Source organism: Mastigoproctus giganteus, chromosome 12, assembly GCF_048544385.1.
Source record: "Mastigoproctus giganteus isolate SK-2022 chromosome 12, ASM4854438v1, whole genome shotgun sequence".
NCBI classification, from domain to species: Eukaryota; Metazoa; Arthropoda; class Arachnida; order Uropygi; family Thelyphonidae; genus Mastigoproctus; species Mastigoproctus giganteus.
In genome coordinates, this window is record NC_143586.1 from 73,803,539 (window position 1) to 73,829,134 (window position 25,596).

The following is a 25,596-nucleotide window of genomic DNA, read 5'->3' on the forward strand; positions in this document are numbered from 1 at the left end:
ATGGATACTAACAAAGACTACCTCTGTGGAATCGGAAAGTTCAAACCGCCTTGGCTGCAGAAATTTGCTAATCCGATAGCTTATTTAATCGTGATTTGCATCCTAAGTACGTTTCAAGGTGCTTACGATGTCTATTATGTTGGTGTCCTCACTACCCTAGAGAAGCGATTTGGATTTGACAGCATGACAAGTGGGGCATTAATAACAGCCCAAAATTTAAGCCCTCTGTTGGGAAGCTTGATTATCGGGTACTACAGCAGGCAGGCCCACAGACCACATCTCATAGCTATTGGAATGTTCATACAAGTGTTTAGCTCCTTCTTCTCTGTAATCCCGTACTTGGTCTATGGAGCAAATTACAATGTACCACAAGACCCAACGCAGAACGCATCAAAAAGCGAGTACCAAACGTGCAATGCCTTTCCGGAACAAGATTCGTGTGACCATGATGAAATTTCTCCCACCATTGCAGTAGCTTGCATTTATTTCATTGCCCTTTTTCTGAATGGCTTTGGAGGTGTGGCTATTTATATAGTTGGATTCCCTTACTTGGATGACAATATCAAAAAGCAAAGCTCGCCGTTGTATTTGAGTAAGTAGTAATAATAATCTTTCGATAATATGCTGTGGTTCATTAATCCGATTTCACTAATTTATTTAAACGACTATAAATTAATGCTATTGTTCCATGATGAACATTATATACACGCGCATATTTATATTATTGTACATTATCCTCCAAAAAGTATCCAGACACTCCTGTTTATATGGTCCATTGGACCTTCCCGGATAAACAGTTAGTTGCTCTTATTATGTTGCACAGACCCAAGTTAATTGATTTGGAGAGGGATGTTACAGTCAAATATCACATCATCGCGTGGATTCGTGCAACTTCTTATATCATCCAAAGTCGGCTATCAATGGCAGAGGCATAATGATACTCCCACACTCAAGCAACGCACAGAAAGATCATGAAAGCTCACTCTACGTGACCAGGGCTATGCGGAAGGACACTATGACAATCTTGTCAGTTGGCTTACGTTGCTCACGTGAGGAAAGTTGTTTGGCAAAAGTTGTAAACTTACCCCATTGCGTGGAAAGACTTCCAGACTTCATCCACCTTGTTGATGAAGTCTGGAAAGTTTGAACTTTTTGTGATGAGCTCGGCAATTAGAAGGGTTTTTTTTTTTTCATTGTTAATTATTGCTACTTCCATCGTACAGTGTTTATGATCACATGGAGAATGGCACGAGAAATAGTGGACATAGTGCTGAGAGTCAAGCGGCAACCGATGGTTTACTACCACGAGTGATGTGTTGTTTTTGTCGTATAATTTAGGGTTCTTTTTCCTTCTGGGCTCTTTGCCTAGGGGCATGTGGAACTCTACACAATCTTAGTTTCCATCCGTGGCACATGGAGCCGGCCCAGGAAACTCGGAATCATTATTCTGGTTAGGCCATCCCTGGGTTCGTTGGAAAAGAGTTCAGAGGAAATAGTTAAGTGAGGTGGAAGAAAAGAGAGGATGTAACGTAATAACTGAACTGTAGGGAAGAATATTTACCTGGACATTAGGCGAAAAGACAAAAGGGAAAGTGATTGAGAAAATTCTCAGGATGAAAGGACACAGAAGAGAGAATGGATCTATGGTAGCCAGTTGTTCTATAGTTTCCCCCACTGGAAGATGCTACTGTCAGCAGTATTGATCCGAGGACGTTGTTTATGTTACTCAGATGAGAGCATCCAATGAAGATAGTCAGGGATCAGCAATGGCATGAAGATCGCTTTGAAGTCTAGTTCGCATATGTTCGAAAACAGCTTTTGCGAACAGGGTAAGGGCGTGATTGTAGTGCTCCTCTATTAGGTAGAGATTTACTTGATTCCTAAAATCATCCGTAATATTTATGATGAGGTGAGTTCTCAGACTTCATTGGCAGGGCAGTGGTACATGATGTGGTTCCAGTGTTCAAAAGAACCGCAGTGACACAAGACGTTATTCACAACACCCAGATTTGTTGACTTCTGGTTAAACGGGCAATGGCATGGTAGTACAAAAGTCACATAGAGGCCTGAGGAAAACCAGGGCTTGTCATGATTACCCTTGCCTTTTTTGTAATGACTCCTTTGATGGTTTCTTCTCAATAGTCCTGCCCTTTTCGGTACAATTCATTGTGATTCTTTTGCTCAATTACTTCTGATTATTTGATAGTTCTTGTGAGAAGCCAGAGATTTCATCGTATATTTTCCTTTGGCAGTTGGAATAGGCCACGTCGCAGGACTTCAGGGTAGAGAGGGGAAAGCCAGCAAGGACTTGGATGGCGAGAATACCGACATTGCAGAAAGCTCGCACGTTGGTGAGGAGGAAACAGAATCAAGATTCTGTTTATTACGGGTTAGTGTGAACTTGTCTTGGTTGGTTGCTTATTAGAAAATAATGGTGGTCACATTGAAATTTGATGGTCAATAAAAAAAATAAAGTTTTTCGCAATCCTAACAACCACTTTGTAATACGACTTATAATTTTCGCGTTATTTATTTTTAGCACTGTATAACGCTGTGTAAAATAAAATATTGTGTACTACAGCACATAAACTAATTCCATACGCAGAAAAAATAACTGAAGATTATCAATGCGGCTTCAGAAGAAATCGATCAATAATTATCCAAAATTTCTCATCGCGACAACTGGGTAAAACAAGCTTGAATTTTCACAAGGTGTGCACCTTATATCATTAGATTACTGCCCTTAAGTTCTCTACGATAGTATCATAAAGAACTAAGGGCAATAATGGGGAAATCTAGCATGCCAAAGACGCTTGTTAATATGACCGAAATGTGTATATTGGAGAACACCATCAAAAGCAATGGAACCTTAACACTTCCATCAGTTTACCGATCCTAGAAATATATATGAACATTGGAGGTAAAAGTATAATTCGCCGGCTGGAAGGCACCTTAATCGGAGTTTAGATTTTTGATTTTCATTCCAAATTGACTTGTCCCAGATGGCAATGAACATATATTGATCCTGAATCAATTAAAGAAATAAATAAGCTTGCAGACCACAGTTAGGCGATATGACTGTTAATTATTCAGAAAATGAACGACTGAAGAACTTCCAAAATAATAAAAAAGCCTTTTATCACATTTATTTTCATAAATGTTTTCTAGGTATAATGTTCGCCCTACGGATACTTGGTCCAGTGGTTGGTTTCTGTCTTTCCTCGTTGAGTCTCAAATACTATGAAGATCCATTATGTAAGTAAAGTTGTTACTAAATAAGCGTGATCTTAAAATGTATTGCTCATTAAGAATTGTTCTCTCCCGAAGATTATTAGAAAATTATTAGAGGGAACAAGATGAATATATCAGGGGTGATTTATATAATAATATCTCTAAAGGAATAATGCAGTGTATGATTTTTTTAGATGATCCAGGATATGGACCAGAAGATCCTCGATGGGTAGGAGCTTGGTGGACTGGGTATCCTATATTAGCCATCGCAGTACTGCTGGCAACGGGTCCGATGGCTATGTTTCCAAAACAGTTGAAACCATCGCACTCTCTGGAAGAAAAGGAAGAACAAAGTTCGAAATTAAAATTCTCAGGCAAGTTGCTTGCAGTGATAAAATAAACTGTGGATTAAAAATTCATTTCTGACACTTACTTTCATTGTCATTGTTTGTTTTCAATAGATATTCCCAAAGCTACAAAGAACGTACTAAGAAACCCGATAATTGGGTTTATGTTCATCGCCGTCATCTTCTACCTCAATGCCCTTGGAGGATACTACATGTTCTTGCCTAAATACGTGGAGACGCAGTATCGTTTATCAGCATCAACAGCAAATCTGCTCTCAGGTGAAGAAACAGTCAAGGTTTTGTCAATTTATTCCCTTATAAATGTATTATCTGTTTATTTTACATTTTAAGGCACTAAATACAGTTTTTAAACCACTACTAGATAAGGCAAATGTGCCAAGGCCCCGAGTGCCAAGCGTTCCGTGGCCAAGCGATTCTAGTGCGTCTGTAAAAGCGTTTTCTCTAAAGAGGTTTTTCAGCGTATAGATTCTATTTTTGTTTCAACAACAGTTTTTCTTGATTTCCCGATCAAAGTAGCTCTTTCGCACTACAAGAAGTAGGCAAAGGCCCAGGAAGGAAAACCACCTTTCTGTTTCTTCTTATATTAATACTAACCTCCTAACTGAGCCGCTTGGTCACCTTGTGGCACTGCTCCTGCCTCCCCGTGGCCGGGCCGGAAACCTGGGTGGTAAAGCAAACCCCCAGGGCCAAAAGGAGCAAAACATGGACTTTGAAAACTTTCCCCCGATTCAGACAGCAAATCCAAATTCAAAGGATTTGCATCAACCTAATGATGACAAAACCAACCGAAAGAGACTGAAGACGGATGATTCCCTAATAGAACATCCGAGTTTCCTGATCCTGCATTCCTTAACGAACCAGGCCCTTGGCAATCTATCACCATTCCTCATACAAAAGTGTCTGGAAAATGTAGCAGGTTCCCCCAAAATGGTGCGCCGTCTCAAATCTGGCGATCTGTTGGTTGAGACTACAAGCTCTAAACATTCAGAGTACCTTCTCAAGCTCACAACATTCAATGGAATCCCTGTTAAGGTGTCACCACACGCAACACTCGATACCTCCAAGGGTGTTATCGCAGAATGGGACCTAATGAATGTCTCAGAAGAGGAAATTGTCAACGAATTGCAGGAGCAGAAGGTCATATCAAGCGAAGAGAATTATGATTAAGAAAGATGGCGAACTTATTCCAACTCGCAGTATCATACTGACATTTAGCTCACCCAACCTACCATCATCAGTAAAAGCAGGGTATTTGAACTGCCGCATTCGCCCGTATATCCCAAACCCGCTAAGGTGTTATAAATGTCAAAAATTTGGACATTCCTAAACTGTCTGTAGAGGTGATGCAGTATGCCCTAACTGTGGGTCGAAGGAACATGCCCAAGACGATTGTAAATCGCAGTCCTCACTTTGCCCTAATTGTAAAGGCAATCACCCAGCCTTCTCAAAAACATGTGATCAGTGGAAAAATGAGAAGAAAATCCGAAAATACAAGATAGAAAAGAAAGTCTCATTTTCCGAAGCCAGAAAACAATTACAGCAACTAATACCAATGCCAAAACGTACATATGCCGACGCTGCTCAAAACTTTCACTCAATATCAGTTCAAACAGATACATCAATCCCGCCAAGCATCTCTATTTCTGAATGGGCTCGAACTTTACTCTCTACTGTACCTCAGTCCTCAAAGCAACAGACTTCTAATAGATCTAATAACACACCAGTCACGATACCTCCTGTTACTCTTACAACTCCTGTAAGATCTACTCAAACAGAAAACTCTGATCCCGGTAACAAGCAGCATGCTGAATCTTTCTTCATGGACACAAATGAGACTTGCTCTCATGAAGAAACGGAAACCATTCTGGAAATTCATCCAGAAGATGTAATAGAGGACAGACCAATATTTTCAAAGAGAGACAAAATAAAAATTGACCGACAGAAGCAGATTTCCAAAAAGCAGACAGACACAGCTTCTTCATTTAAATCCAAACAATGAAAAACATCATCCAATGGAACTGCAGAGGCTTTCGCAGCAATATCGACGACATCCGCGAGATAATTAAGCGTTATAAACCAATTAGAATCTGTTTACAAGAGACATATTTAACGCCTCAGGTGTCTACTTCGATAAAAAATTACACTCTCTCTTTCGGCAAGACAGACCTGCTACTAATAATGCTCACGGAGGGGTAGCGATACTTATAGATGGAAAAGTACCCTGCAAACGCATTCAGTTGCAAACCACTGTTGAAATTGTTGCCACACGAATAGCCATTCGCGTTACCCTAACACTTGCTTCAATCTACCTGCCATCCAGTCGCCCTTGTACCATACATTAACTTGAAGATCTCATTCAGCAGTTGCCAACCACTTTCTGCTTATTGGGTGACTTCAATGGACACCATCCATTGTGGGTCTTCCAATACAGACGGACGAGGAAAAATCATTTAAATGCTTATTGAAAGACGAAATTTAACCATATTAAATACTGGTTCACCAACTTACCTCCACCTCTCAACAGGAACAGTCTCTTCAATAGATCTCTCTATCTGCTCTCCAATCCTTTTCCTTAATATCCAGTGGACAGCTCTGGATGATCCACTCAACAGTGACCACTACCCTATAATATATAAAATTGAAACGTCACACTGCATACCTTCAGAAACTCACACAAAATGGAAATTTTCCAAGGCAGACTGGGCAAAGTATACCACTAACGTATCCTTCGACAATGAGATCATCAAATCTCATCTGATTGACATAGTTGCCGACCATATTACAAAACAAATTCTAGCAGATGCATCCACTGCCATCCCACAGTCAAAGTCAAGCACTCGTAGAACCAGAAATTATTGGTGGAACGAGGACTGTAAGAATATAAAAAAAAAAAAAACCGTGCATGGAATTTATTCCGCAAACATCCTACCACGCTAATCTTATAAATCTTGGGTTCGATTCGCAACTACAGTTAATAAAAGTATGGATGTAAGAATTATTTGGAGAAAAATAAGACAATTAAATGGTAAATTTCCCCCTTTGTCGTCCCCACTTTTCACCGTGAATGGACAGGAGCTATCTACTCCTGCAGAGATTGCAAATGCTCTATGGACTGTATATTCACAGTTGTCTGACTCTACGGCATATGATCCATCATTTCAAAAGATTAAAGCTTTAGCGGAAAAATCCCATCCGAAATTTAGAACTACATCCTCTTTCCAATACAATACACCACTTACTTTGGTAGAACTTCAAGAAGCTTTATCCACCGCTAAGAACAGTGCTGCTACATAATGCTACAACATCTAGACAATAAATCATTATCTTCGCTACTGACCTTCTACAATCGCATATTTATGGAGCATTCCTTCCCCAGCTTCTCGCGTCATGCTTTTGTACTGGCGATACCCAAACCAGGGAAGGATCATTCTATTCCGAACAATTACAGACCCATTTCGCTCACAAGCTGCCTAAGTAAAACCATAGAAAAAATGATACACCGTCGACTAACGTGGTATCTTGATTCCCAAAATATTATCTCTGACAATCAATTTGGTTTCCGAAAACACCGATCATCTCTAGATCTCATGATCAAAGCAGAAACAGACATCAGGAATGCGTTTATCCAAAATAAACATCTAGTAATGGTGTCTCGACATAGAGAAGGCCTTTGACACCACTTGGCGGTTTGGTATCCTGAGAGATCTTCATTCCCTGGACCTGAGAGGACACTTACCTTATTTCATACAGAATTTCCTACAACACAGGACCTTTCAAGTTCGCTATCGGCAAGTCCTTTCGCAAACATACATACAAGAAGAAGGAGTCCCGCAGGGCTCTGTACTCAGTGCAACCTTATTTGCAATTAGAATAAATCAGATGACAAAAAATATTCCAAAAGCTGTAAATTCATACCTCTATGCTGATGATCTGACTGTCTCTTGCAGCTCGCAAAACATGAGCTTTATTGAAAGGCAGCTGCAAACATCTATAAATAATATTGAGCTATGGATGACACAGAATGGTTACCGATTATGCTATTAGAAATCTAGAGTCATTCACTTTTGTAATAAACGAAAGATGCATCCAGATCCAGAGGTACAACTAACAAATCATCCCATCACAGTGGTGAATAGCATTCGTCTCCTTGGTCTGATTTTTGATAATAAACTGAACTTCTCAGAATATATCACACATCTAAAGATTGCTTGCCAGAAAAAAATGAACCTATTAAGAATTATCTCTTCTACATCGTGGGGTGCAGATCGATACACCTTACTTCACTTGTACAGAGCCCTAATCAGATCTCGCCTCGATTATGGCGCCCCGGTGTATGATTCTGCTAGGGAAAGCGTGCTAGCACGTCTTGCTCCTATTAAACATTCTGCCCTCAGGGTTGCTGTAGGCGCTTATAGAACATCACCAGTGCAAAGTCTTTATATCGAAGCCCATGAACCTCCGCTCAACCTCAGGAAAAAGATGTTACTTCTGAACTATGCAGCCAAAATTCAAAGTCTGCCTTCTCACCCCAATTGGCCAATACTTAATGATCCACAGTCCACAATGTACTTCAGAAATAAACCTAGAGCAGTTCGACCTACTGGCATCAGATTACAGGAATTATCATAAACTTGGAATATGCATCTGGACAAAATCCTCCATGATCTGAACAGTTCCCCTCGACGTGGGCACCTGTACGTGGTGAGGGGACCTCCCAGTGACGCTGCTGGACTTCCAGACTAGCATCACTGGGATCCAACGCCCACAGCCTAGGTTCCGGGCTTACATCAATGGAATCCGGCGTGTTTGCCGTGCGCTGCGACCCGTGGAAATTCGGAAAGGGGGATCCTGGTGGTTGAGGGGCCCAGCTTCAATACACCACTTTGGCCCCTGCTTCGACAAGACGGGTGGTCCTGGAAGGCCCGGCTAGGATCAATGGGCTAGTAGGTTCTCCTGCGAGGGTCAACCGTGTCAATGCCACGCCCCTACCCTCATGGTCCGAGGGACAGGATTCAGGCTGGCAGCGGTGCGGGTATAGTGTCTGGGTAGCCCTGGCGTCCCACTCCCGAGCGCATTTATTGCATGCCGGGTAGTGGGCGTCCCTTTGGGCTCCGTGTGGGTGGGGAGCCCGGGCACTGAACAATTTAAAAACCTATATGAATCCTGATAAACATATTTCTTCAGGGGCCCCAACCCAGTCCCTATCTGCAAACATAGACGAAGATCCAGATAGTATTATTAGTACAAAGAGGCAGCGAACAGAAGTAACATCAGGGCCTGTACCAAGGTTCCTAATAATGCACTCAACCGGTGAAAAACCGATTGGTAAAATGTCGCCCTTTTTCATTCAAAAAGGGTTGGATGGGTTAGCAGGTTCACCCAAGTCAGTTAAGAGGCTCCGTTCTGGAGACCTCTTAATTGAAACTAAAAATGACAGGCAATCAGAACACCTACTCCGAACAACATCAATCGGAGGAATCCCTATAACAGTGACACCACACAGAACACTCAATTCATCTAGAGGAGTCATTTCGGAGTGGGACCTTCTCGACGTATACGAGGAGGAAATCTGCTCCGAATTAAAACCACAGGGAGTCATTGCCGTCAAGAGAATCACTGCGCGAAGGGATGGAAAAATAGTTAAAACCAGGAGCGTTATCCTGACTTTTAACACTCCTAAACCTCCTGATGAGATTAAAGCTGGATACATCAACTGTTCAGTACGTCCATACATTCCGAACCCTTTACGGTGCTTCAAATGCCAGAAGTATGGACATTCTCAAATGGCCTGCCGTGGAGTCTTTGCATGCGCTAGATGCGGTGCAAAGGACCACGAAACAACAGCATGTTCAGCCGCAAAACCCACCTGTATTAACTGTGAAGGCGAACACCCGGCCTATTCACGAGCATGCCAGAGGTGGAAAGAAGAAAAAGAAATTCAACGGCTGAAGGCAGAGCTAAATATATCATACCAGGAGGCAAGAAAATCGGTCAAACCCCTGAATATCAACAAACCTACCTACGCCCAGAAGGTAGCAGGGAGATGTTCCGTCGAAACTCAGACGGACATGACCATTCCTCCAAAGGAGTCTTTCACTCCCATCGCGCGGTATCTCTTAAGTTCTCAAAAACCTGCACAAAAGGACCAATCAGCTGCCACTCCTATATCGGTACCTCCTAATGCTCCACACGTTCCAAAGGTAATTATGAAAGAAAAGAATAAGAAAGGGGAAGTCCCTCCTAGTACCCAAGAAAAGATGGATGTCGAGCAGAAGGAGGTACCCGAAGATTCAGTCTTGGAACTCTTTGCGGAGGAGGAAATGGACACCGGACAGCGTCCATTCCTCCCCAAAAAAGATAAATCCAAGACAGATAAAAGTAAGCCCTCAGCACCTCGGAAGCCGCCTGATGGACCCACCAAGCCAAAATAATGGCTAAATTCCTACAATGGAATTGTCGTGGATTCCGGCGAAATATAGACGACATCAAGGCCCTCCTGCAAAAGCACGAGCCAGTTTGCTTTTGCCTGCAGGAGACATATTTAAAGGCAAATGATGATCCCACCATGCACAACATCACAGTTTTTCGAAAGGATAGAATTGCGGACGGCTCCGTACATGGGGGAGTGGCTATCCTTGTGGGTAACCATACCCCAGTGCAGCCCTTGCTAATTACAACCAGCATAGAGGCTGTTGCAATTCGCCTTTCAGTGGGATTCTTATTAACTGTATGCTCTATTTATTTGCCACCTGGGACTGACATCTCCCAGGCAGACCTTGATGATCTTCTAACGCAGCTGCCTCCCCCTTTCTTACTTCTTGGGGATTTTAATGGACATAACACCCTGTGGGGTAGTGCTAACATCAATGGAAGGGGACGAGTCATAGAGCGTATGCTCAATGACAATGACCTTTCCCTTCTAAATACTGGAACAAACACCTTTTTCCACATGCCTACCCGTACTTTTTCTGCCATTGATCTCTCTATCTGCTCCCCTTCTCTACTCCCTTCACTCACCTGGGAAGTGGAGGAGAGTCCATACGGTAGTGATCACTTCCCCGTGATAACCTTACTACACAGTGGGAGACCATGTCTTCCCTTCAGGTTACCACGGTGGAAGATTGATCAGGCTGACTGGACTGCCTTCGAACACCAGGCAAATTTTGATCTTAGTACAGTCAGTCAAGAGCCTATCAATGATGCAGTTAAGTACATCACAGAAAATATTGTCCAAGCAGCTGCTAATGCTGTCCCAAAAACATCAGCCCGGTTTCCACCATTTCCTAAACCTTGGTGGAATTCACAATGCACAGCAGCAAAAAAGGCTCAAAACAAAGCGTGGGGGATATTTCGCCGATATCCTACCACGAACAACCTTATAGCCTTCAAACGTGCACGAGCCAAAGCACGCTACATCCGTCGTCAGAGTCAAAAGGAATCGTGGATCCGTTTTACATCATCTATTAACCAGTCTACCAACTCTAAGGTAGTCTGGGATAAAATCCGGAAAATGAAGGGAAAATATACATCCCACCCTTCTTCAATCGTAGATTATAATGGATGCGCTATTGCAGATCCAACTGCAATAGCTAATTCTCTTGGGGAAACATTCTCCAAGATCTCGGCAACATCTTCGTATTCCCAAGAGTTTCTGGTCCTGAAATATAAAATCGAAAAACAGGCACTTAGCTTTAAATCTAAGAGCACTTATCCCTACAACGGGGATTTCACTATTCTCGAACTGAAAAGGGCCCTCGCTCTTTCCAAAGCAAGTGCCGTTGGACCAGATGGCATCCATTATGACATGATTAAACATCTTTCATCAAAATCTATGGATTGTCTGCTCCTTCTGTGTAACAGAATCTTTACTGAAGGGCAGTTTCCGGACTCCTGGCGAAAGGCTATCATTCTTGCCTTTCCTAAGCCAGGAAAGGATCCAAAAGTCACCACCAATTATCGTCCTATTGCTCTGACTAGCTGTCTGTGCAAAATCCTGGAGAGAATGGTTAATTCTCGTTTAATATGGTACTTAGAATCAAACGACCTTCTCTCCAAAATCCAGTGCGGCTTCCGAAGGAACCGGTCCACTTTGGACCATCTTATTAGATTGGAAGCATCCATAAGGGATGCTTTCCTAAAACGCGAACACTTGGTGTCGGTGTTCTTTGACATGGAGAAAGCGTATGACACAACTTGGAGATTTGGCATCTTAAAAGATCTGCATCGCCTTGGTCTTAGGGGGCAACTCTCCATTTTTATTCAAAACTTTTTAGCCAATCGATCGTTCCAAGTTCGTGTGGGATCCTCACTCTCTCGCTCCTTTAACCAAGAAGAGGGAGTACCACAAGGATCAGTATTAAGTGTCACGCTTTTTGCCATAAAAATAAATTCCATCACAGAACAACTTCCTCCAACTGTAAACAGTGCCCTCTATCTTGATGACTTAAGCATTTTTTGCCAGTCGTGCAACATGAGGGTTATTGAAAGACAACTGCAGAAAGCCATTGATAATCTGAATGTCTGGGCACTTGCTAATGGCTTCAGGTTCTCGCCGCAGAAGACCGTTTGCGTACACTTTTGTCGCAAGCGTAATCTTCATCCTGAACCTGAATTAAGGCTCGGACAAAATGCTATTCCAGTAGCAGCGAACACAAAATTCTTGGGACTCATATTCGATAAAAAATTGACCTTTTTGGATCACATTCGCCAACTCCGCACAAAATGCACAAGAGCCCTTAATATACTCCGCTCGCTGTCCTCCTTATCCTGGGGTGCAGACCGATGCACCCTTTTACGGCTTTACCGTGCACTTGTGCGATCCAAATTAGATTATGGGTCCCAAGTATATTCTTCAGCTAGAGATAGTGTCCTTCGATGGCTGGACCCTGTCCACCATCAGGCTATCCGTATCGCTACTGGAGCTTTTCGAACATCTCCTGTCCAGAGTCTATACGTCGAAGCAAACGAACCACCGTTATCGTTTCGACGTAAGCAGTTGTCTTTAAAGTACGCTTTAAAACTGAAATCCCTGCCAGACCATCCTACGTGGCCATTCGTTTTTGAGCCACGATGGGAAAACTTGTACAACACCAGTAAGACTGCCAATCGTCCTTTTGGTATTCGTGTCCAAGAGCTACTGAACGAACTCAATATCAAGGTAGACAAGGTTGCCCAAACATCAAAGCAACCGCTTCTACCCTGGCATGCTCGTGTCCCGGCATGCGACTTGTCGCTTAGAAACTGGGGAAAGTCGGACACTCCATCATGCGTCTACCTGCAGCTTCATTCAGCACACCGAACTGAATATTCCGACTTCGCGCCAGTCTACACAGACGGTTCGAAGTCAGAATCATATGTGGGATCTGCTGCTGTCTTTACAGACAGCACTATATCAGAGCAGATTCCCTCTGATTGCAGCATATTTACTGCAGAGCTGCACGCAATTGAGTTAGCCTTGGATCAAATTAGTAAATGCCAATACCAACGGTTCATTTTATATTCCGGCTCTCTTAGCATGTTACAGGCTTTAATATCTGTGAGGTATAATCCTCATCCAGTTCTGTCTAGTATTCAGCAGAAGATTCACGTTCTCCATGAACGCGAATATGACATCCGCTTCTGTTGGATTCCCAGCCACATTGGGATTAGGGGAAATGATTTGGCTGACGCCGCAGCCAAATCAGCAATTCCCAATAATAACCGCTGCCTGTTAGTCCCCTATACAGACTACAGGCAAATAATACATCAAAAGGTTCATTCCCAATGGCAGGAATCGTGGAATAGACAGACTGGAAATAAATTATATCGTATAAAGCCTGTAATTGAACCGTGGCAGTCTAGTCTGCGCAGGAATCGCAAGGAGGAAGTTGTTCTTGCCCGGACCCGCATAGGACACAGTCATTTAACTCATTCGTTTTTGCTGAGGGCTGATGACCCTCCTATGTGTGTGTCCTGTGGCACAGTTTTAACGATTAGACACCTTTTAATTGACTGTCCAGATTTTAGCAATATCCGTTTTAGTGCTTTTAATCATCTGACTGAGCCGTATACACTCAGTCAGATTTTATCTGACAATGACAACGTGTCGGCTGTTTTTAGCTATTTTAAATTAATAAAAGTTTTTAATTGTATTTAATTTATGTTATTGTTACGTTTTTATTGATTTATTTTTTATATCATTGTTATTATATATATGGACATGGTGGCCTTACTAATTAGGTCACCGAGAATTTAAAAAAAAAAAAAAAAAATTTAAATATTACCTAGTCTTGGCGCATCATAGCCGTAGTTGCTAGTGCGCCAAAAAAAAAAAAAAAAAAAAAATCCAAAAAATCTGAACAGTTCAGATCCTCCATGGTTTTTTATTAAAGCATCCTGTGACAGCTATTTCCTAAACTGGGGAAAACACTCGCTTGCAAATACCAATATACAGCAACTGCATGCTGCTCACACACAAAATTACTCAAATTTTACGCAAGTATACACTGATGGATCCAAGTCTGGTAGTAGAGTCGGTGCTGCAGCTGTGTTTCCCTTTAACACTATCTCTACTTCACTTCCCACCGAATGCAGCAGTTATACAGCTGAATTATATGCTATCAAACTTGCCTTAGAAAACATTCTCCAACTGTCCATCCAAAAAAGTGTAATATATAGTGACTCACAGAGTTCGATCTTAGCCTTACAAAATTCTTCCTCAGCAACGCATCCCTTAATAAAAGCTATAAAATGTCATCTGATGCATATCCATGATCGCCAGCAAGTAGTCATCTTTTGCTGGATCCCAGGCCACACTGGGATATCAGGGAATGAAAAAGCAGACCAAGCAGCCAAACATTCATCCAACATAGCATCGCCAGATTACTATGTTCCATATATGGACTACAGATCCTATATAAGAAATACTTGTAAGGAACAATGGACACTTCTGTGGCAATCTCAGCCGAATAACAAGCTCCGTGGAATAAAACCTGAACCACAGTTATGGGCTTCCAGTTTTTGTGTAAACAGAAAGGAAGAAGTCATCCTGGCTAGAGCTCGAATCGGGCACAGTCAGCTCACACACAATTTTCTTCTTACAGGAAACGATCCTCCGCAGTGTACGCACTGCAACTCTGTTCTCACAATAAAGCACATACTCGTTGAATGTACCTTATACACTGATGCCTGAAAAGCCTCATTCAGTAACCTCCAAAATCTTCAAGAACCTTTGACACTCCGACAGCTCATAGGTAATGATGCAAATCTCCAGGAATTTTTCTACTTCTTAAAACGGACACATCTGTATAATTGGTTCTAACTGTTTTTACAGACACCGTGTAATCCTCATCTCGTTTATAGGCGCAATATGGCCTAAGTAGCCCTTGCGCCAGAAATAATCATACCAATACCAATACCAAATGTGCCAATTTAGCTTCCAAATATATTTTTAAGCGCCAATCAACACCCACAAGTCTGCTAAACTTCAAACTAAATTTTAAATGTATTTGGGACGAAGGCTTCAGTTGCATTTTGATATATCTAATCCATTATTAACTGCGAAAATATCCACGCAATTCTCGTTCTCTCTAAAGAAGTCTATCAAGTTAATGAGATAGATTTAAAACCCCTCCTCTTTACAAAGAAATTGGCATTTACTGAAATTCAAACTAATCGAATGTTTCATGGGTTCTAAACAGTCATCTGTCTATCTCAGGGTTTTCTTTTACCTCAAGATTAGATTTCACCATCACGTTGAGTTCATCACATTAAGATGAACAATGTGGTCACGATTGAATGCTAAACATCTTTCGCGTGACCTAGTACCAAACATTACTTTACAACACCATGTTCAACGACTCTCAAGACAGTCAGATCTGATGAATACTCGCTTTTTACGATATTCATCGATGTCACTTACAAAACCATTCAAAATGATGTTAGAAGATGTTTATGCCACTATCTTTCGGGAGGAATGCACACGACGGATTCCTCATAGAGCCTTTTCCTTTCTACAACCGATTACTCACAAGCTTAGGCGAGCTGATGGATTTCTTCCAATGCAGATGTTAGCTGAAACCTACAGTCCAAATGTGGTCTATCGGAAATTCATTGATGGCAGATGATACAGAGGATACGTGATCTCTCGCCAGTTTCTACAATTATGACCTCCATTAAAAGGATACTGGAGTGTTGTTCAACATACGATAATCTGCTAATGCAACTGTGTTCTGTTGCTCCAGCAGTTTCTATCTCAATGCTGTTGTAGTCTGAGCACCAGAAGTTACTGCTGGTCCATTTCCATCTTTCAGTATTAATATCAGTATATTCAGTACCAATATACAGTACTGTATATTAGTTTCTATTAATTACTTTTGATGGCTTTCATCTTTCAGCTCTTGAATGGCAAAAGAGTAAGTTAAAGTTAATTTAACAGTACGTTAAGTTAATTTACAAAACAGTAAATAAAAGGGGAAATTAATTAAGAAAACTTTCCTTAAATTTATTGAAATTAATAATTTCCCACTACGAATTAATTCTAACTTACAATAATCCGAAATTGAGTGTAATATGTTAGAATTTATTTAGTTAAATAGCTGAAGAACAATGCCACATAACAGTCCAAAACAATTAAAATAAAATGCATTTTAATTTTTCAGGTTCGGTAACTATGGCAACTATGGTAGTAGGTACGCTGCTAGGTGGCGTGGTGATCACAAAGTTCAAACCATCGCCTCGTTGTATAACCGGGTACATCGTACTTCAGCAAATCCTTGTTGTTGTTAGATTGGTAGCGTCCATGTTCATGGAGTGTCCTTCATTAAACTTACCCCAAACAACCTACTCAGACAATGGGTGTGTATTTTTAATTATTTGAATATTAAATCATTTATCTTTGTGTTTATAATCTGCTCGTTAAACTTGCTGTATTATTTCCATCACGTGTTCGTTATAAAAGAATTTATTGTAAATATAATGTGCACAATTTTCTATCAAAACGCTAGAAGCCTGAGGAATCATCTTCAGGCAATGGAAATTCTTCTCTTGTTTCTATTAAGAAATATTGTTCAAGGTTTAGGCCTAAATGGTTGTCAAATGAACTAATGAGACTCGTGACAGAGAAGGAAAATGCATGGGATGCATATAAATTATCAAGCGACTCAGAAGCCTATGGCAGATATAAGCTATTCTGTAATCGGTTCACAAAGGAGGTTAGGCAGATTACGAGAAATCTTTGGCAAAAGATGCTAAGAAAAACAGCAAGGATTTCTTTACTTATATAAACTCTAAAAGGAAGGGGATGAATCTGATTGGTCCACTTGACATCGATGGTTCGACTATTGATGATCCTGCTCAGATAGCAAACAAACTGAATGAGTATTTTGCACTACATTCACACTTGAGGAGTTATTAAGGTTTGAAAATGGAAGAAGGTTATCAAATTGTAGAAGGGTACTTAATGATTTTGTAATAACTGAAAGCAAAGTGGAGGAGAAACTGTTGAAGTTAAACATAAGAAAGGCACCTGAGGTGGATGGGATCTATAAAGTTATATTAAAGGAAGCGAAAAAGCAACTAAGCAAGCAAACCCTTAGTCATAATTATGAGAGCATCCTTGGACTCAGGGGAGGTTCCCACGGACTGGAAATGTGCAAATGTATCCCCAATTCACAAAGGGGGATCGAAGGGTGACACGAGTAATTACAGACCAGTTAGTTTAACTTCTGTTCCGGGTAAAATAATGGAGTCGCTGGTTAAAGATGCATTGCAGGATCATCTAGACAAGACTGCAGTAATAATTCAGACACAGCATGGGTTTGTTAAGGGAAAGTCTTGTCTGACAAATTTGATTGGATATTATGATGTGGTTACAAAGGAACTGGATGCAAAAAACAATTTTGATATCATATATTTGGATTTCAGGAAAGCTTTTGACACTGTTGCGCATGGAAGACTACTGTACAAATTGGAGCAGAATGGTATTAAGGGTAAGTTGCTACAATGGATAAAAGGATGGTTAAGTGGGAGAAGACAGAGGGTGGTAATTAATGGGTGCTGCTCTTCGTGGACAAATGTTATTAGTGGAGTCCCACAGGGTTCGGTGTTAGGTCCACTATTGTTTCGTATATTTATCAATGATATTGATGAAGGAACATCAGGCTTAATGTCGAAGTTTGCAGATGATACAAAGGTTGGCAAGGTTGTTAATGACAGTAATGGCAGTGTGCTACTGCAACAGGATCTAGATAATTTGGGCAGATGGGCTCAGAAGTGGCAACTGAAGTTTAACCTTGACAAATGCAAAGTACTGCATATGGGTAGAAGTAACCCCAGAGAAACGTACCAACTGTGTGGTACTACACTTAAGGTGGTAGAAAATGAAAAAGACCTGGGAGTAATTGTGCAGTCAGATATGAAGTTTTCTGAGCAATGTAGACAGGCTGCTAGGGCAGGTCATGGGGTTTTGTCAATGATATATAGGAATTTTGCTAGCAGGAAGAAGGAGGTGATTGTCCCTCTGTATAATGGTCAGGCCACTCCTTGAGTACTGTGTACAGGTCTGGAGGCCTCATTTTAGGAAGGATGTAAATTTGCTTGAGCGTGTACGGAGAAGGGCAACAAGATTGTTGAGGGGAATGAAGGGATCCTCTTACCAAGAGAGGCTTAAGTTCTGCAAATTGCAGTGGCTGGAGTCTAGGCACCTGCGAGGTGATATGATTGAGGTGTGTAAGGCGTGGAATGGGTTGAGCACACTGAATTCTGATGGGATCCGTCCACTTGTTCAGATTACGAACCTACGGAGGCATAAATTCAAATTAAGAAAAGGCAGATGTAGAATAGATGTGCGGAAATTTGCCTTCAGCCAACGGGTTGTTAATTGCTGGAACAAACTTCCATCTGCCGTTGTGGATGTTGATAGTTTAAATAAATGTAAGGAGGAACTGGACAAACATTTAGAGGGGATTGTTTTGTAATTTTTTTTTTTTTGCTGATGCTGCATAAGCACATACACTTGCTTTGTTGCATCACATGCCCCTACTACCACTACTACCATTCATTTATTATGCCTTGAAACGCAGGTTCACCATTACCAACCTCTACAAGATAGGGCTGTGATGGCAATTGTTTATCTTGATATCCAGTTTGCATTCGACAGCACAGACATCCAGCCCCTCCTGCAACTTTGTGAGGAGGGATACCAGATAAAAGACAATATACTGGAATTCTTGAAGCCGCTACTTACGACCAGGGTCCTTCACCTGACTGTGAATAAAAAATCTTTCACAAGGAAAGTTTGTGTACGTGTTCCCCAGGGCGGAGTTCTTTCGGGGCTCCTCTTTACGGCTGCCATCCACCCATTCCTGTGCCAACAAACAGAATTTATCAGTTATGCAGACAACTTGAAGCTCCTCTATCGGATCAGCGGAACCGCCCGACCTGATTCTGTTTCTGAAACCATTATTAACAGCCTTAAGAATATGATTACATACTTGGCACAGTTTTCTCTTAAGATAAATCCAAACAAATCTGCACAAATCGTGTTTTCACTCAAATCAAATCCAACGCAACTGAACCTGGAAATCCATGGAACCCCCATCACCCCAGTAACCAAGCACAGAGATCTCGGCGTTATCTTCGACCCTAAACTCAGTTTCAAACACCATGTTGCAGACATTGACAACAAGGTCTGCAGATCAAGATGGCTTGCCAAACAATACCTCCTTCATGTCATAGAATCTGAGTACACGCTCCAATACATATACTGGTTTCTGCAGCCAGTCATCACCTATGGTTCAGAAATTACCCAAGCTCAAATATCACCCAATTCAGATATCACCCAAGTTCTAAATTACAGAAAAGTCTCCAAACGGATATTCACCCTCCAATATTAATTTTATATGTAATTATACGTTTTATGTATTTTTTCCTGTATTAGTTATTTCAAGTTAAATCCCTAGCATTGTAGCCGTTATGGGTATTATTGTATCAGGCATCCCTGCAACTATTCACTGCTTGCAATAAAGATATTAATTATTGTAAGAAAATTGCCCAAGTTTGTGGAAAATAAGAAAAATAATAAAAGAATTAATAACCCTTTTTTTTAAATGCTAGAGTAATCCAAAATATTTGTAGCACTAACTGAATATTTAAACTTCTTTTCAGGCTTTTAAATCTAACAAACAACTGCAATCATCAATGTGAATGCACAACAGCAGTTTTTGAACCCGTCTGTGGATCAGATGGAGTTTCCACCTATTTCTCTCCATGTTATGCCGGATGTAGTAACTACACCACAAATCCCAATGCTACAAACAACGAAACGGTAAACAAATTTAAATATTTTTGCAGAGATCCTTAAATTCAAGTTTTTCAACAACTCATTATTGTTTGTTAGTATGGCAGGTCAGATTATTGTTTCATTAATAATTTATGAATTAAAGACGCTTTATTATTACTCTTAATCGAAATATTACAGATATTTCTCGGTTGTTTGTGTGTGGAAAATGCTACAAGTGGTTACTGTCCACAAGAATGCGGAATGCTTGCCCCATTCATGGTCTTTCTTTGCATCACTTTGATAATTGAGTTTGCTGGTTTTCACGTTGGAAGTACCCTAATTATCTTAAGGTACGTAGCCATATTTCGTTTATCATATGTGCATTTTATGATTTCTACGTTTAAAAACAGTTCCTTCGCGTTTATTTTTCGTGTAAAATGTAAAACTTTCGGGTGGATAGAATTATCAATCCAACTGCCTTTCTTTTTCCTCTTTGAATTCGTAAGAATAAAATTCAGATTACTTTTAGCAAATATAAGTGGGATGTCCTCTGCATTAAAAGTTAATATTTCTTTCCAGGTGCGTTGACAAGGAGGATAAAGGTCTAGTTCTAGGATTATTCGATGTCCTTTGCACCTTATTTGGTAAGTTTACTTTTTTTTTTTAACTCGCTGTGCTAAAGCATAGGTCTGAACTGTAGTTTTGCATTTACATTCCCGGTCCAATGAAAGGTTAAGTCACACCAGTGAGTTTGAACGGTATTAGAGGTTCAAAGACGGACATGAGGATGTTCGCGATGACCGAAGAAGTGGGTGTCCGTTTGTCAAGCTCCCGATATGAGGACAGAGTTGCAAAATTGTGTCTGATGAGTTGTATATGAATAAGGAAACAATTCATCAAATTCTGCACGAAGATTTAGGGCCCCGAGTGCCAAGCGATATCTTTCTAGTGCGATTTAACAGCATTTTTCCTAAGGCGAATACTAGTGCTTTCATAAACCCTCCATCTCTCGTAATGTTACTGCTAACCTCTCTAGCAACGTACTGCTCTCCTCTTCTCCTGATCGCTTGGTCACTGGTTGACACCGCTACTGCCTCCACGGTGCGGGGCCGCTAACCTGGGAGAAGGAATTTCCTCTTCCAAGGCTAAAAGGAGCAGCGATGGATTGCGAGGCATATCCACCGCTAGAGCCCACAGGCTCCAGACTTGATTAAAATGTCTCAGAGCATGACTCAGATCATTCAAAGATACTACGGACGGAAAACCCAAAGACAGATATGCTAACATTCACTATCCACCCAACCTGTCTTCAAACTATCGCCTTTTCTAATACAAAAACATTTAGAATCGGTTGTTGGATCTCCTAAAAAGGTCAAGAGACTTCAATTAGTCCTCCAATCTGGAGGACTAATTGAAGCTTTCAAGCCAAGTCATTCAGAAAAATTGTTAAAATTAACAATATTTCACAATATTCCAGTGTCGGTTACGCCCCATAATACTCTGAACACCTCTAAAAGCATTATCAGCGAATGGAAAGAAATAGTACAGGAGCTCTGTGAACAAAAAGTGACTCGTGCACGGAGAATAATGAAAGATCCATCATTTTGACATTCCTGCTTCGACTCTTCCATCTTCTGTTAAAGCAGGTTACCTAAACTGCAAAAAATGGCATTACATCCCGAATCCCATTCGCTTCTTTAAGTGTCAGAAGTACGGCCATATCGAGGCGATACTGTGTGTCCTATTTGTGGCTCCATGAAGTATTCCCAAGGAGATTGTACAGCTTCTACCTCTACTTTCCCAAACTGTAAAGGAAGCCATCCTACATTTTTTAAAGCGTGTGACCTTTGGAAAACATTACCTTGCCAGAAACAACAAAATCAGCTATTGTTGAAAATCATAAGAAAGTAAAACCACGCAATAACAACATGGAAATTGAGATTCAGTCAGTATGACGACACATTACTAGAGTTACACGCTAACGATACCATGGACACAAGACGTCCAATATTTCCCAGAAATGAAAAATAAAAACTAAGCAGACAAAAACCTTCTCACAAAAAACAGTCAGATCAATCTTCCTTAAATAAACCCAATCATTGAACAATTCCTACAATGGAAATGCAGAGGATTACGTATTAATTCAGATGACCTGATTGATTTACTCATACAAACTAATGCAGTAGTTGTATGCTTAGAGGAAACATTTTTATCACCAAAAGTTTCGCTCAAATTCAAAACTATACTATGTTTAGGCGAGACAGGGATTCTGACTCTTCTCCTCGTGGAGGGGTAGGTATTCCTGTCAAAACTATCATACCATCAAGACATCTCCAACTACAAACCCCCTTAGAAGTTGTCGCAGTTCGGATGACAATGGAGATATCGTTAAACCTTGCATCCGTTTATATCCCACCGAATTATCCTTGCTCTCAGACTGAACTTGATAATCTTATCACACAACTACGACTTCCTGTCTGTTTACTGGTAATTTCAACAGTCACCACCCATTGCGAGGATCTTCCATCATGGATACTAGAGGCCAATTAATTAAAACATTCCTGGATAACCACAACCTGACTCTATTAAATTCTGGCTCTCCAACTCATATTCAACTACCTACAGGTGCTACATCAGCGTTAGACTTATCCATCTGTTCAGCATCTCTATCGAAGAATGGAATGGTCAGTGCTGAATGATCCATTCCATAATGATCATTTTCCCATCGTTAGTGGTGCACTATGGCCATAGTTGCCGATGCGCCTAATAAATCCCCAAATAAACAAACAAACAAACCTATCATCAGCTCAATTCAAACACAGGTCATATCATGTCCTAAAGACTGTACTTCTTGGAATTTTCATAAAGCAGACTGGAAAAAACTTTCCACTTGTGTCCTACTTGACAAACTATATGTACAGAAACAGCATATCAATGATGTAACTGATCACATTACCAGCCATATATTATCTGCCGCAGAAATTTCCATTCCAAAATCTGACCAGCGCAAGCGTGTACACCAAAATCCGTGGTGGAATGAAGAATGCTCCAAAGCGAAACGAGAAAAACACCGTGCATGGAAGCAGTTTCCAAATTCCCAACTACCACCCACCTAATTGCTTACAAAAAACTCAGAGCAATTGCAAGACAAATTAGGAAGAAAGCAAAACGTGACTCCTGGATTAACTCCTGGATTTCCCAAGGTAAAAACTGTCCTCAAAAAGGAAAGAGATTTGATGTTGAGGACTTAATGAAAAACGTAACTGCCGAAGTGAATATCATCTCTTTAGATGCCTTCGTTGACTCTTTTCAGAAACTTTTAGAACGGTGTGATGGGTGCATTCAATCCTGTGGTGACTACTCTGAATAAAATTAAAACCACTTTTGTGCACGTTCGCTTTGTGTTCTTTTTATTGTACCAGTCCGGGACGTTATTGCCACACTTCTTATACGCATATTACATCTGTTTTTTTTTCATCATGTCCACATGCAATAAATCGGCTCCTTGTGGACGGATTTTAATGAAGTTTTAGAATGAGCATTTAAAAAGATTCATGCAGCCTCTCAAAGGGCATTCAAATCGGATCAGTATTTTCTTCTTTTTTTTTCAAATTATTACATGCAGACGTTCAAATACGTCCATGTTATCGTTGTCGAACATTGATCGGTCCATTGTAAACATCCTGTTCCTTCACATTGCTGGAATTTTAGTGTCTTGTTGCCATGCGCTTGCTTTTTGCTCTTTGTTTTGTTAAAAATCATGAATGGCCTGGTATGAATTATGCATTTAAAAACTGTGATTGGGAATTACTATTAAAAATCAGTGATCCTCCTCAAGAAGCACTGGACTGCTTTTACCAAATCATTAACGAAATTACAAACAATCTTGTTCCTTGCTATAGTGCTCCTGATCCAAATTACCCACACTGATTCTCTAAGGAACTAAAATCCCTACTGGCAAAAAAACGAAAAATGCATAGTTGCTTTCCTTTGGACACTTTGATGGTTCTATTTTGAAGAGGGGATGTGAAAAACTTCAATATTTGGCCTGTGATTTGATAGTGATTTTGAAGGAGCTTAAGACAAATAAGGAAATATGCCTTTACAATAAATATTCTTCCTTAAGAAGACAGGTTAAAATTACATTAAAACAGGACTACAACAAATACTTGGGCTTTGTCGAAAGAAGAGTCTTTGAGGCAAAAGAGATGAAGCCTATATTCAGTTATTTCAAATCAAAATGCGGCTGTAAACACGCTAGATATTCCCAATGATTTGTCATCTTTGTCTGAGGCAGACTACCTTGCTAGCAGCTTTGAAGAAATTTACAAAACAGATACAACAAATGACGGGAAGGAAAGTAACGAAGATTTTCCTCTCAACTACATTGATACACTAACAGCATTTGAAATCAACCAAGCAGAATTGTTGAGCACAATCCACAGTATGAAAAAGGACCTCACACGAAGCCCGGACGGTATCCCTACTGTCTTGTGGAAAAAATGTGGGACCACACTTGTAAAGCCATTACTTCACTTAATAAAATTGGTCTTTGAGAGTGGAATCTATCCAGCTCAACTGTAAAAGGCCTTTGTTACTCCTCTTTACAAAAAAGGAGATCCATCCTCGCCCAACAACTACAGACCAGTTTGTCAATTGAATACACTCTCAAAGATAATTGAATCCATTGTAATGAAGCAGCTATTTAACTTTATGAAACTTAATTTGTCAGATTACTCTCACGGATTTATCAAGGGTCGTTCCACCTGCACAGATATGATCTCGTTTGTCTCGAATATATCCCAGGCGCTTGACGAAGGAAACCAAGTCGACTCCATCTTCCTTGATTTAAGTAAAGCCTTCGACAAGGTAGTCCATCAGAGACTAGTCAATAAACTGCATTGCTATGGTCTCATTGGTGGGTGGTGACATTTAAAGGTAAAACCTCATATCCTTTCTAGAAATTGGTGTCCCACAGGGTTCATCCTTAGGCCCGCTATTATTTCTTATCTGACTGATCCGTCCTATTTTTATCTGTAGACTTCAATTTCCTGTTCTCTTTATGTACATTTAGTTTTCGCCTTACTTTGTAAATGCATACTCCAAGCTTCTGCTTTGAAGCTGTGTAATAATTCTTTGTAGCTGCACCCTCAGGCACGTTTGATTTGCTGTTTTTGTAGTTGTTAACAATAATAATAATAATAACACAGCATTTAAACTATACTATTATGTTCTCCTTTATTCATGTAGATGGCGTCACTACAGAGGCTTTATTAGAATGATAACATCTAAACTAAACAGTTGTTGTAGTTGCTTTAATTACAGCACGTTTGTTTGTGATTTTTTTCAGCATTCATTCCATTTCCATTGATATATGGAAGAATAACGGATGCTGCATGCATCGTGTGGGAGGAAGAGTGTGGGGAAACTGGCCATTGCTGGCTTTATGATGCTGACAAATTTCGTTACTACTTTCACGGGACCACAATCGGTTTCACGTGCGCTGGTATTGTCTTTGATTTTGTAGTATTTTGCTTAAGTGATCGAGTGAAGAATTTCTACGAAGATGATGAAGAAAACTTTCCGGAAGAGAAAAAAGAGAATAAAACTAAGAAACTTCAAGGAAACGAATCTAAGATGATCAGAGAGCTCACTGATATGAGCAAAGGAAATATTAAAGAAGTAGCTGTTATACAAACTAATAAAGAAGAAAAGGATCTTAAAAACACGAAATTATAG

At 40.5% G+C, this 25,596-nt stretch overlaps 1 protein-coding gene across 1 annotated transcript; it reads left to right on the top strand.

Moving 5' to 3' along the window:
* LOC150077199 (solute carrier organic anion transporter family member 74D-like) lies at positions 1–25,596 on the top strand. The gene is made up of 9 exons (XM_090385812.1): positions 1–592; positions 3,169–3,255; positions 3,426–3,605; positions 3,693–3,857; positions 16,238–16,433; positions 19,743–19,902; positions 20,056–20,207; positions 20,437–20,501; positions 25,208–25,596. The coding sequence occupies exons 1-9, from the start codon at positions 1–3 to the stop codon at positions 25,594–25,596; spliced, it is 1,986 nt and encodes a 661-aa protein (XP_090241938.1).